General features: G+C 41.9%; 1 protein-coding gene across 3 annotated transcripts in view; it reads left to right on the plus strand.

The window, feature by feature from the left end:
• ptpn13 (protein tyrosine phosphatase non-receptor type 13) overlaps positions 1 to 13,753 on the plus strand; it is a 256,822-nt gene that overhangs the window by 137,914 nt on the left and 105,155 nt on the right. For all 3 annotated transcript variants that reach the window (XM_078214036.1, XM_078214044.1, XM_078214053.1), the window contains exons 15-18: positions 4,598 to 4,750; positions 7,394 to 7,576; positions 8,621 to 8,783; positions 9,780 to 10,212. In XM_078214036.1, coding sequence (XP_078070162.1) covers positions 4,598 to 4,750; positions 7,394 to 7,576; positions 8,621 to 8,783; positions 9,780 to 10,212 — 932 coding nt within the window. The remainder of the gene's footprint in view (positions 1 to 4,597; positions 4,751 to 7,393; positions 7,577 to 8,620; positions 8,784 to 9,779; positions 10,213 to 13,753) is intronic.

Here is a 13,753-nt window from a genome sequence, read left to right on the forward strand (position 1 = left end):
AGCAGAGATGGCACAGTGGTAAACTGTGGGAGGGAGTGGATCTGGTAGTTCTGAACATCGTCCGGGCCCCATGAAGTCTCATTGGATCAGGTCAAACATCAGCGTGGAAACCTCCTGCTGATGAATCAATATTCAAAGAACAGTGGAGCACAGGAACAGGCTCTTCAGAGGATCCAGTGGAACCTAAACATTGACATGCATAGATGGGGCTGAATGTCCTGTTTTTATGCTGTATATCCTACGTAATCCAATGTAAAATGGGATGGATTCAGAACAAGTAGAGCAACTCAAAACTGGACGTTCATGAGATGCCTTGGATCATCAAGCCAGGCGAAAAAACCTTGATGCAAACGAGCATTCCAGGAGCAGCGCCAGGCATACCTAAAAAAAATAAAATGGCAATCTGGTGAAGCTACAACACAGGACTACACACGTGATAAACAGCAAAATCAGCTTGCAATTGACCGAGCTAAATGCTTCCACAACCAACAGGTCAGATCACAGTTCTGCAGTCCTGCCACAGTCATGAATGGTGCTGAACAATTAAGTAATTATTGAGAAGATGACACTCTACAAACAGCCCATCCTCAATGATGGCGGAGCCCAGCTCATCGGTGCGAAAGATGAAGTGGCAGCATTAGCAACCATTGTCAGCCAGAAAAGCTGAGTGAATGATCCTCTCCCCAAGGGCCCTAACATCTCAAACAGTTCTTCAGCCCATCCGATTGTCTCCATTTGATACTGAGAAATGGCTGAGTGCACTAGGTACAGCAAAGGCTATGGGTCCTGACAACATTCCAGCTGCGGTGGTGAAAACTTGTGCTCTGGAACTCGATGTATCCCTAACCAAGCTGTTCCAGTGCAGCTACAACATTGACATCTCTACCTGACAATCTAAAAATTGCCCAGGTATGTCATGAACACAAAAAGCAGGACAGATCCAATCCAGTCACTTACCAACTCATCAGTCTACTCTCAATCTACTCTTAATCATCAGTAAAGCAATGGACGGTGACATCAGCAGTACCTGCAAGTGGTACTTACTCAGCAATAGCCTTCTTATCAATGCTCAATTTGGATTCTGTGAGGACCGCTCGGCTCTAGAATGCAATTCAAGCCTTGATCCAAACATGAACAAAAGCAATGAATTCCAGAGGTGAAGTGAGAATTATTGTTCTGAAAATTAAAAGGCAGTTGACCATATGGCATTCAGAATCCAAGTAAAATTGAAGTCAGTGGGTATTGGGAAAAGCTCTCCACTGGTTAGAGTCATACCAAACACACAAAGGTGACTGTGGCTGTTGGAGGTCAATGAACCCAGCCTAACAAAAGCACAGCAACAGTTCTTCAGGACAGTGTCCTCAGGCCCTACCTTGGTTCAACGGTTTCATCAATGACTTTCCCTCCACCATAAGGTCAAAAGTGGGGATGTTTGTTGATGACTGCACAATATTCAGTTCTATTTGCATCTCAAATACTGAAGAGATGCAAATGCTTGCATGCAACAAAGCCTGGACAACATTCAGGCTTGACTTATTGGCAAGTAATATTTGGGCCACACGTGTGCCAGGCAATGATTATAAACAAGAGAGAGTCTAACCATCTCCCTGTGACATTCAGCGGCATAACTATCACTGACTTGCGCACTATCATCATCCTGGGCGTTACCATTGACCAGAAAATGAACTGGACCAGCCATAGAAGTACTGTAGTTACAAAAGTAGGTCAGAGACTGTGGTAAGTAGCTCAACTCCCACCTCCCTAAAACCTGTTCACCATCTACAAAGCACAAGTCAGAAGTGTGATGGAATACTCTCCACTTGCCTGGATGAGTTCAGCTCCACTCAAGAAACTCAACATCACCCAGGACAAAGCAGCCCTGTGAATGACGCCCCATCCACCGCCTGAAACTCCCTGTAGGTGCACCTTCACCAGATGGATTGTATTGATTCAAGGAGGAGGCTTGTCAACACCTTTTCAAGAGTAATAAATTCTGGCCTGGCGAGCGACATCCACATTCCACACATTTTTAAAAGACATTGTCACAGTATCTTATTTTGCAGCAGTTCATTTTTATTTATTTGTCATTGGGTATCTTGTTAGTTTTCTAAGGAATTGCAATTTGAAAGTATACTACTTGCAATTAGAGAGCCAGCATCAGTTGTTTTCCGGTTAAAAGGTTTCCCTAACTAGGCTTAATGTTTAGCCTCAGCATTTGTGGAATTTCAGTTTAGAGATTGTGCGAAATAATGAAACTGCTTGAAAGTAGTCTCTGTCCAAAGAACATTGGCAGGGGTGGAATTGGTATAAAAAGATCAATGGAGAGAAATTTAAGAACAATTGTGCGATGGAGGGCACTCAGCTGTCTGATGGAAACTGATCTGCCTACAAAAGTTCATTAAGGAAGCCAGGAGAGATTCTGATACAAAAGAAACAGAAGATTTTATGATCTGTAAATACGGACCTTGGACCCAAGAGAAATGGCAGTCACTGAGTTTCTGTCTATCTCAGCAGATTTCTATATTTCTCCTCATTTGCTGACTAGCTCTCGTTATCTGTGCTGATGTATATTAATAATAATGTTTTCTTCAATAATAGCCCTCCCTTTTTGTAGTTTGGGACAATGAGCCATTGAAAGTGTGACAGTATTAGTGGAAAAGTTTGATGATTTTTACTTCAGTCGCTTGGTAATACAGAACATGTTACTGAAGCTTTTCATCTTGCACTCCTCAGGACAAGCACAAGAATGTCAAATTTCAAATGGTCACAATTTATACTATAGGAGAAAAGGTTGCTGATTGGTTGGCGAGTTGACTGATGGTAGTAAGCAGAGTACAGACTGCACTCAACCAGCCAACACTTGCAAAGTCAAAACAGAGGGTGGGATTTTCCCGCCGTGTGTTTTGCGGCAGTGGAAGCGGCCTGCCATTGGCCAGTGGTGGGATCTTCCAGTCCCACCATTGTCAATGAGGTTTCCCATTGAATGCACTCCTCGCCGCAGGGAATCCTGCCAGCGTGAACAGCTGAAAAATTCCAGCCAAAGTGTCTACTGTTAGATGTTATTTTGCAATTAGGATTGTTCAGAAAGGACCATCTGAGTGTGCTAATAGCTATACTAACAACCACTTTAAGATAATCAGTCAACCTCATAACATGGCTCATTCATATTTGCTGGAAGTTGCATACTTTCGTAGACATAAGAACATAAGAAATAGGAGCAGGAGTAGGCCATCTAGCCCCTCGAGCCTGCCCCGCCATTCAATAAGATCATGGCTGATCTGACGTGGATCAGTACCACTTACCCGCCTGATCCCCATAACCCTTAATTCCCTTACCGCTCAGGAATCCATCCATCCGCGCTTTAAACATATTCAGCGAGGTAGCCTCCACCACCTCAGTGGGCAGAGAATTCCAGAGATTCACCACCCTCCGGGAGAAGAAGTTCCTCCCCAACTCTGTCCCAAACCGACCCCCCCCTCACTTTGAGGCTGTGTCCTCTAGTTTTAACTTCCTTACTAAGTGGAAAGAATCTCTCCGCCTCCACCCCATCCAGCCCCCGCATTATCTTATAAGTCTCCATAAGATCCCCCCTCATCCTTCTAAACTCCAACGAGTACAAACCCAATCTCCTCAGCCTCTCCTCATAATCCAAACCCCTCATCTCCGGTATCAACCTGGTGAACCTTCTCTGCACTCCCTCCAATGCCAATATATCCTTCCTCATATAAGGGGACCAATACTGCACACAGTATTCCAGCTGCGGCCTCACCAATGCCCTGTACAGGTGCATCAAGACATCCCTGCTTTTATATTCTATCCCCCTCGCAATATAGGCCAACATCCCATTTGCCTTCTTGATCACCTGTTGTACCTGCAGACTGGGCTTTTGCGTCTCATGCACAAGGACCCCCAGGTCCCTTTGCACGGTAGCATGTTTTGATTTGTTTCCATTGAGATAGTAATCCCATTTGTTATTTTTTCCTCCAAAGTGTATAACCTCTCATTTATCAACGTTATACTCCATTTGCCATATCCTCACTCAGCCTGTCCAAATCTCTCTGCAGATCTTCTCCGTCCTCCACACGATTCACTTTTCCACTTATCTTTGTGTCGTCTGCAAACTTCGTTACCCTACACTCCGTCCCCTCCTCCAGATCATCTATATAAATGGTAAACAGTTGCGGCCCGAGTACCGATCCCTGCGGCACGCCACTAGTTACCTTCCTCCAACCGGAAAAACACCCGGTTGGAGGAAGGTAACTAGATGTATTCTCTGCAAACAAAAGAAATATATTCAGTTCTTGCACTTTTTTGAATTACCGGAGAGCTTGGAGAGCCTATAATTCCATCTCGCTTCCCCGTGACAACATCTTGGCCAATTAGAGTCAAATTGCCAATGAATCAGTACCCTTTTCTCCTATAGTATAAATTGTTATGATCATTAGAAATTTGGCATCCTTCTGTTTGTGCTGAGTGCAAGGCTTCTACTTGAGTTGTGAGATAAAACGCACCCATAATTCATCTCCCAAAATAAACAGTATTAAGTTAATGATGTGTCGTAGAAAATATTTTAAATATGTTTCACTTCTGTTATTAGTTTCATGGGATGAGTTATTTCAGGCTTGAGCATTATTTGCCAGTTGGAGTGATGGAGTCTTTGGAAGAGTCTTACGTGAAGGAGGAACTGCCCAAACTGCACGTGACATATTGTGGAGCCACAGAAACAGAATCTGAACTTGAGTTTCTGAAGGTAATCTATCTTAATGGGGAAACTGGGGGTATGAACATGTAAATTAAGAGTACGAGTGGGCCATTTGAACTTGCTCTGCCCTTCAGTAAGCTCATGGCTGATCAGATTGCAGTCTCAACTCCACATTCCTGCCTATACTGGTTACCTTTGATTACCTTGTTAATAAGAATCTATCCACCTCCGTCTTAAAAATATTTATTAATCCTGCTGCCTTATCATTTTCTTGACCATCGTTGGAGAAAGCAATTCTCCCCCCCCCCCCCCCCTAAAATCTGTCTGTTCTTTTCAACTAGAATGTGGAGTGATTCATTTTGCACTTATTTTTCACAAAGTTGTGCTGATGGTAACCTCAATAAAGAAGACAAAAAAAATCGGTGGGCCAGCTTCTAAACTTTCTACCAGTTGAATGAAATCAGATTGTTAATTCAGTTAGTTAAACAGTGCATTTTCCTCTTTTAGGTTAAGTATAATTAGTGCATGGATCTGAGAATTCAGCAAACTTAACAGTAAGCTAGAAGCTGGAAATGTTACTTGTCTTTCCTCCTGCCAAACTAATATTATCAGTCATTCTACTTCTACTGCACTGAAGGATAGATTAAAGAAGAACTCGTAGGTGTAGTGTACGTGGATTTCCAAAAGTCATTCAGCAAGGCATCTTGATAAGCAAGATGAGGGCTCACATAGTTTGGAGTAATATATCAGCATGGAGAGGGGATTGGTAAGCAGACAGGAAGCAAAAAGTAGACATGGGCAATTTTCAACTTGGCAGGTTGTAACTAGTGGAGGCTCAGCTACTTGCAACCTACGTTACTAACATATATGAAGAAACTGAGAGTAATGTATCTAAGGTTCCTGCCAATACAAAGTTGTGGAAATGTAAGATGCAAGGGAGACACTGAGACACAGATTGAGTGAGTGGGCAGCAAGATGACAGATATATTACAATGTGGTGAATGTAAGGTCTTTCACTTTTGTAGTAAGAATAGTAAAGCAGAATATTTTAAAGGTATGAAAGTTGTAAGTATTGATATTACAGGAGACTCGTTTGTGCATGTACAAAGAACTCAAAGTTGGCATGCAGGCATGGAAAGCAATTAGGAAGGCAAATGACGTGTTGACCTTGATTGCAAGGGGATTGGAGTACATAAATAAGTATTGCTAAAATTGCACATTGCTTTGGTGAGAATGCACCTGGAATACAATGTGCAGTTTTGGTCTCCATATTTAAGAAGGATATATTTAGATTGGAGGCAGAGCAGCAACGGTTATTGGATTAGTTCCTGAGATGTCCCGTGAGAGAGTAAATTGGGCCTATTTCTCTGGAATTTAGAAGAACAAGAGATCACATTGAAACACCTGATTTTGAAGGGGCTTCACAGGGTAGACACTGAGAGGTTGTTTCCTCTGGTCAGGGAACCTAAAACATGTGGGGACACAGTCTCAGGATAAGGGGACAATCCTTTAGAACAGAGGAGAAATTTCTTTACGCAAAGGGTTCTGAAAACAGTTGTTTAGCTCTCCAACTGGTACTCAGTACACAGATAATCTGGGGACATGGTTTGTAATGTCCCTCTGGTAGGACCTGTCCCCACCCCTATGGGCCTTTCCAGAGAGCCTGGCACTGTCACCCTGACACTGCCAGGTCGGGAGGTACTACAGTGCCAGGGCACAGCATGGGCATGTCCCTCACCACCCGGAGACTATACCTATCTGTGTGCCCACAGTGTGGTCATCACAACTGGGTTTTCGTTTTTGAAAACCAGAAGTCATTCTCATTGGCATATCGTCATGCCAGCTGGATGGGATGATACATTGAGGGCAGAAGTAGCTAACTACTATGTATGCAAATCAGGCTCATGCCCTTCCTGGGCCTCATCGAAGGGGACAGGGGAGATCAGAAACCAAAATCTCACCAGCGCAAATCCCTTTTTTTGGCCTCTTGCGATATTTAGCAGTCATTATGGGACTTGTGGCCGCGGCTAGCACGACTGCTAAAACACGGCCTTGGTCTCAAAGAATCAAAAGAAGTGGGAACAGGTAGGGAAGTGGAGTTAAAACCCAAGATCAGCCATTATTGTATTGAATGACAGAGCAGGCTCAGTGGACCATATGGTCCACTAATGCTGCTCTTCCTTGTGTTCTTGTGAGTAACCTGATATCCTAAAGTTGCAAGTCCACAGAAGCCTGTGTACACCACAGAGTTCTCTTGTACTTTTTTCATTGTAATGTCAATTGCTATTTAAAATTGCAATCACAGCAGTGACACAAACATATTCACACAAAGAAAGGATATGTTGGCTAGCAGTTGCTTCTGAGTACGTTGGTGAACATTGTGATAGCTATCCCTTGAATATTTCGAGGAAGGCAACAGTTACCCAAAGATCTTTATGGTAAAGTTTAATGTCCATGTGATTTGACACTGCAGAGTGCAAGATGCTGGTGACTTTGATTCCATTTTACAAAAACCTGAAGTTTAATTGTATGACCTGGCTTCTTTCATAAAGGAAATATTTTTTTTAAGCAGCATACCATATTCAGTGTTTATTAGACTGCAGTGTTCTCAAAATGGCATGATATTTTCCTCCCCTTTTTTTGAGCGTGTGTATATTTATCTGTTGCTTTTTCATTTAACTTGGCTTTCAGGTATGTCAAAAGCTTCCTGAGTATGGAGTGTTGTTCTATCGAGTTCAGCCAGAAAAGAAATCTCTAACTGGAATAAATCTGGGCATTTGTTCTAGAGGTGTGATTGTTTATGAAATTCAAAATGGAAACAGAACAGTGGTCCTTCGATTTCCATGGAGAGATACCAAAAAAATTGCTTTCACTGTAAGTGTGCTTGGACTCTGATCTATCATTATTTACTGTAGCTGAGGCTTCTTTTAATGCTTCAAACACTTAAATCTTGCTAGTAGTGTTTTCTGGATTTGTTTGTTAAATTGAGCTTCAAGTGCATGTTGAAAGTTTTTTAAAGTTTGAAACCTGTTGGACAGGAATATGTAAGAAAAATACTTCAAGGAGGTTTTTAAATTACAGAAAGAAATTATATTCTCATAAAATTCAACAAATAGCAGTTGGAAAAAAATAGAGGCTATTGCAATGCTGAGGCATTTTATCCAGTGCTAGGGTTTTAACTAGGGTTATTATCTGTAGAATAAATTGTCTTTTAATTTCTTTTTTTTTAAACCACCTCTGGATGAGATCCGGTTTGATGTAATGGAGGGTATTTTTGAAACGTACTTCATTCTGTTCACACAACTGTCAGGTGAAGAAAAGGGAGAGTGAAGACTTTTATTTCCAGAATCTGAAATAGATAGAAGTTATTTCCAGAGGTGAAAGAGCAACGTGGTGAACAATGGTATTACCTACTTTTCTCAGTGTATCCGGCATCACAATCCAGTCAGGATCTTCCAAATTTTGCTTCTGTAATGTTCTTCCTTAAATTAAGAAGTGAACATTGACTTACCTATTAATTTCCTTTATCTACCATGTCATTTTCTTGTCCAATTATGTCTCAATAATCTGAAAGCAAATACTGAAAGTATTGTACTGAAATTCTGAAAGTATTTCTAAAATACTTTTTAAACTCTGCATTAATTTAGAAGCAAACATTCCCCCTTGTCTTTCGTGTGTGTGTGTGTGTGTGGCATCTGATTTAAATTCAACATTTAGATTAAGCATTTACTTATAAATGAATGAAACTATGTAAGTTTGATGAAAAACCTACTAGTATTTCGTATTTGGTAAACATTAAACACCTGAACCATGAAAATAAGGTTTGCATTGTACTGCTATGTTCCATCAGTCTCTAATTGCTCCAGTGTCTCACTTGCATATATTCCAAACTCTATACTGTTTTCTTGATTGATGCAGAAAAAGAAGATTACATTACAGAATACTTCAGATGGCATAAAGCATCTGTTTCATGCAGATAGCAGCAAGACCTGTCAGTATCTCCTGCATCTGGCCTCATCTCAGCACAAATTCCAGTTGCAGATGAGGGCACGAAAGAACAATCAGGACTTGCAGGAAATTGGTAAGGATGTAACCTTTTTATTCCCCTATATTTCGTAAAGCCTTTTCAGTGGAAAGATGTAAATTTCCTAAAATTTGCAACCAAATGATTAGCAGAGGGTTGACTACGGGGTGGGCAAAGTTAAAATGGAGATTCAAGTAATTCCCTTTTCCCCTTATTATCTTGCCATTTCTCGGTTCCATTGTACATGGGATTGTTCCTGATAACATACCGTTGTTGATGATTATAGTCCAGGCACCTGTTTCATAATTTATACATGCTATAGATTTTAATATCTGCAAAACCACAGTGATGGAAAAGACCTTAGTGTGAAAATAAAATAATTAGTTCAAATAACTGGAAGGAAAAACCCTGATTTAATTTTCCAGTGCTTTCTATTGGAACAGTGAAATGAGTGGATTGAGGCTAACATGTACCCAAGTATGCCTGTGCTGAGTTGTTTTAGCTTTTGGAAATGAGATGGATGGGGCTGTGGTGTTACTTTATTTTTATGTTATATATCTCAGTAATGTCATGGTTGTAATAGCTGTACAGCTACTCATGGTTCTAGGAAATAGTAGTAAATGTATGATGTTACCAGTGCAGCTTCTAAAGGTGGTTATTGAGATCTAATTAAGTAACCAGTTGAGGAGAAGAGCTTATTTTTATTCGGATATTAGCAACACGCTGAGTGTAATAATGCAAAATATAATAGCTGCAATAGCACAGTATGTTTGAAGCACTCAGTCCACTGTACCAATGGAAAATAAGATTGTGTATGTTTGTGTCTGCAGTTCCTCATATGTTGAATTCCCAATCTCAACATGGGAACCTAAATCCTTATAGCAAGTTTTTAAAAAATCATTATTTGTCCCTTTTGCTCATTGCTCTGGGGTGACAGTATGGAGCCAGTGAAGTTTGAGAGGATGATGTGTGCCACAGAGGAGCCCAGGAGGGGAATATAACAGTGTGCTTACTGAATTATTTCTTTCTTTCCCCATATTTCTGTCCTTTTAGAAAATTTATCTGTCAGCAACCTGTACTACAATGGAGACTCTGCAGGTTTGTTCACCATGGCTAGGGTGAACAGTAGCATCAGTCTTGCCACCAGTGCACACAGCAAATTAACTGATCAGTCACAGTTGGTGCGTTCTGAACTCCTGAAACGCATGTCCAGGTCGGAGGCAGCATTGAATCAGCCCCTGTACAGCATCTCAAAAGACAGGATATCCAGTACTCTGTGGGACCACCGCCCTCCCATCCTCAGCAAATCTTATTATGACCTTAGTCAAGTCTCGGAGTCAAAACGAAGAAGTACGCCCAATTTCATCCATCAGTTGTTTCGTTCTTCAAATTTGCTGGACGGGGACACTGAACGCAAATTAAAACGTCCACGCCCTCGATCAGACACCGAGTCTGTGGCAGGAAGTGAGCGACGAATCAAAAACAGGTAAATTTTTTATGTTTTATGAATTATTTGTACACAAAGCATGGTTTTAATTGTGAAGTAAGTAGAATTGGAAACAGATGTTCAAAACTGCTTTAGCAAAGGTCAGAAAAGCCAAAATACAGTATTACCTCTGAGAGTGCTCCTCCACAATGTCAACAAGTTACCATTGACATGAACAAAAGGGCAGGATTTTCTGGCCGTGATCACCCCAAGACCAGAAAATCCCATCCAAGGTCAACAGACCTTTGCATGGTCAACTCCCTCGCCCGCTATGATTTCCGTGGCGGGCAGGGCAGGAAAATTCCGTACAAAGGCTGAAACCCTACTACCTCAGAACGGAAATCTCCGGTGACCTTGGGCGGGATTTTATGATCTCGCCTGAGTGAAGCTGCAAAGTCCTGCTCAAAGACTCGGGCACAACCGAGCCTTGAGGAAGAAACGGATACCAAGTCAAAAGGGAGCATTTTATAATTTTGTTTATCTTTGGAGAATGCATTAGCTCATCATAAAATGACAGTACTATGATTTAATGTTACATTGATTACACATCTGTAATATTGTAGACAATTACCATGGTGGAACAAAGCTAGAGTCTGAGAGGTTATTTTGTCTTTAAAATGAATTCTAAAAGCTTCCACTGCAATCGCGCAGGAGATCAGTAAGAAAAATAATAATAGATACCAATCAGTTTTGAGAGTAAATTGGATTGATTTCTTTATCTTTGTTCTCTGCTGAAAAGACTGCACATATTGATCATCCCGAGTTTTAAAATGCATTCTGTGTGTGTGTGTGTGTGTGCACACGCCTTTCTAACGTTAAATATATTTCATAAAACAGTGTAAAAGGTTGCTTCAGGACTTCCTTTTGTGCAGCCCGTGGTTATTCAACGCAATTAAATAAATACAGTAAGAAGTCTCACAACACCAGGCTAAAGGTTTATTTGGTAGCACAAGCTTTTGGAGCGTTGCTCCTTCATCAGGTGAGTGAAGATTTGGGTGCACAAACAGGGGACATTTAGGCACAGACTCAGTTTACAAGATAATGGTTGGAATGCGAGTCTTAATAGGTAATCAGGTCTTTACAGGTACCGATAATGCGAGCGGAGAGAGGACTAGGCACAGGTTAAAGAGGTGTAAATTGTCTCAAGCCAGGACAGTTAGTGAGATTTTGTGAACCCAGGCATGTCGTGAGGGGTTACAGATAGTGTGACATGAACCAAAGATCCCGGTTGAGGCCATCCTCGTGTGCGGAACCTGGCTATCAGTTTTTGCTCTGCGATTCTGCGTTGTCGTGTGTTGTGAAGGCCGCCTTGGAGAACGCTTACCTGAAGATCAGAGGCTGAATGCCCTTGACTGCTAAAGTGTTCCCCGACAGGAAGGGAGCGCTCCTACCTGGTGATTGTTGAGCAGTGCCCATTCATCCGTTGTCATATAGTCTGCATGGTCTCGCCAACGTACCATGCCTCGGGACATCCTTTCCTGCAGCATATCAGGTAGACAACGTTGGCCGAGTCGCAAGAGTATGTACCGTGTACCTGGTGGATGGTATTCTCACATGAGATGATGGCATCCATGTCGATGATCTGGCATATCTTGCAGTGGTTGCTGTGGCAGGGTTGTGTGGTGTCGTGGTCACGGTTCACCTTAAGGCTGCGTCGTTTGCTGCGGACAATGGTCTGTTTGAGGTTCCGCGGTTGTTTGAAGGCAAGTAATGGGGGTGTGGGGATGGCCTTGCCGAGATGTTTGTCTTCATCAATGACATGTTGAAGGCTCCGGAGAAGATGTTGTAGCTTCTCTGCTCCGGGGAAGTACTGGACGACGAAGGGTACTCTGTCCGCCATGTCCCGTGTTTGTCTTCTGAAGGGGTCGGCGTGGTTTTTTGCTGTGGCGCGTCAGAACTGTCAATCGATGAGTCGAGCACAATATCCTGTTCTTATGAGGGTGTCTTTCAGCGTCTGTAGGTGTCTGTTGCGATCCTCCTCATCTGAGCAGATCCTGTGTATGCGGAGGGCTTGTTCGAAGGGGATGGCTTCTTTAACGTGTTTAGGGTGGAAGCTGGAGAAGTGGAGCATCGTGAGGTTATCCATGGGCTTGCGATACAGTGAAGTGCTGAGGTGACCGTCCTTGATGGAGATGCATGAGTCCAAGAATGCAACCCATTCTGGAGAGTAGTCCATGGTGAATCTGATGGTGGGATGGAACTTGTTGATGTCATCATATAGTTGTTTCAGTGATTGTTCGCCAGGAGTCCAAAGGAAGAAAATGTCATTGATGTATCCAGTGTATAGCGTCGGTTGAAGGTCCTGTGTGGTGAAGAGGTTTTGTTCGAACCTGTGCGTGAAGATGTTGGCATATTGAGGTGCGGATTTGATCCCCATGGCTGTTCTGTGTGTCTGGATGAAGAACTGGTTGTTGAAGGTGAAGGTGTTGTGGTCCAGGATGAAGCGGATGAGTTGTAGAATTGCCTCTGGAGACTGGCAGTTGTCGGTGTTGAGTACTGAGGCAGTTGCAGCAATGCCTTCGTCATGGGGAATGCTGGTGTACAGTGCCAAGACATCCATTGTGACGAGGAGTGTTCCTGGTTCAACTGCTCCATGTGTGCCGAGTTTCTGTAAAAAGTCCATAGTGTAAATAAATAAGCAGAGAACCTGTATAATTAGATTTGTATTGTTTTAGCATTATCTCTTTCTAGACTTTTATCCCTTTATAAACCAAGGATCCCTTATCCTTTTGGTTTACAGCTCCAACTTGTTCCTTAATAATTAAGGATTTGTATATCTGAACCTCCCGGCTTCTCTGTTTTTTTTAAACCATGTATCTGTACTTGCATTTTGGGACAAAGAATTAATCAAATTAATCAAACCTCTCTTCATAACTTAAATGTTCCATCCCAGGCAGCATCCTGGTGAATCTCCACTGCACCCCCTCTAGTGCAATCACATCCTTGTGTGAATAATTTGCAAAAGAATTATGGTAGTTCAAGGAACAAGCCCCACCCCCCAATGACTTTCTCTGGATGATGATGCAACCATGCCAATATTATTTACATGATGTGGAGATGCTGGCGTTGGACTGGGGTGAACACAGAAAGAAGTCTCACAACACCAGGTTAAAGTCCAACAGGTTTATTTGGTAGCAAATAGTATTTGCTACCAAATAAACCTGTTGGACTTTAACCTGGTGTTGTGAGACTTCTTACAATATTATTTACATCCAGGATTCAGTTTTTAAGGAAGTTACAAAAATTGATATCAGTAATTTCCTCCTTCAAAAGGACATTAACTATTTAATCACCAGGCCTCCTGATGCTGTCTGTTGTTGGTTCAAATTGTAAGAAAACCTAAAATCTATGGAATTAATTTTCTCCCTTTAGCATATGCTATTATTCTGAAAGTTCCCATTTAAAATATTTATGGCTTTTTAATGTAATTTTGACTCCTGGTTGTAATAGTTGGTTGGTTTTTATTACTCAAAACAAATTAAGGAATTAAGTATTGTGGAGTTTTAAGTGCATAAAGTACAAGTTCTTTATTCTTACATGG

The sequence above is a fragment of the Mustelus asterias genome, chromosome 1 (genome assembly GCF_964213995.1).
Source record: "Mustelus asterias chromosome 1, sMusAst1.hap1.1, whole genome shotgun sequence".
NCBI lineage: Eukaryota > Metazoa > Chordata > Chondrichthyes > Carcharhiniformes > Triakidae > Mustelus > Mustelus asterias.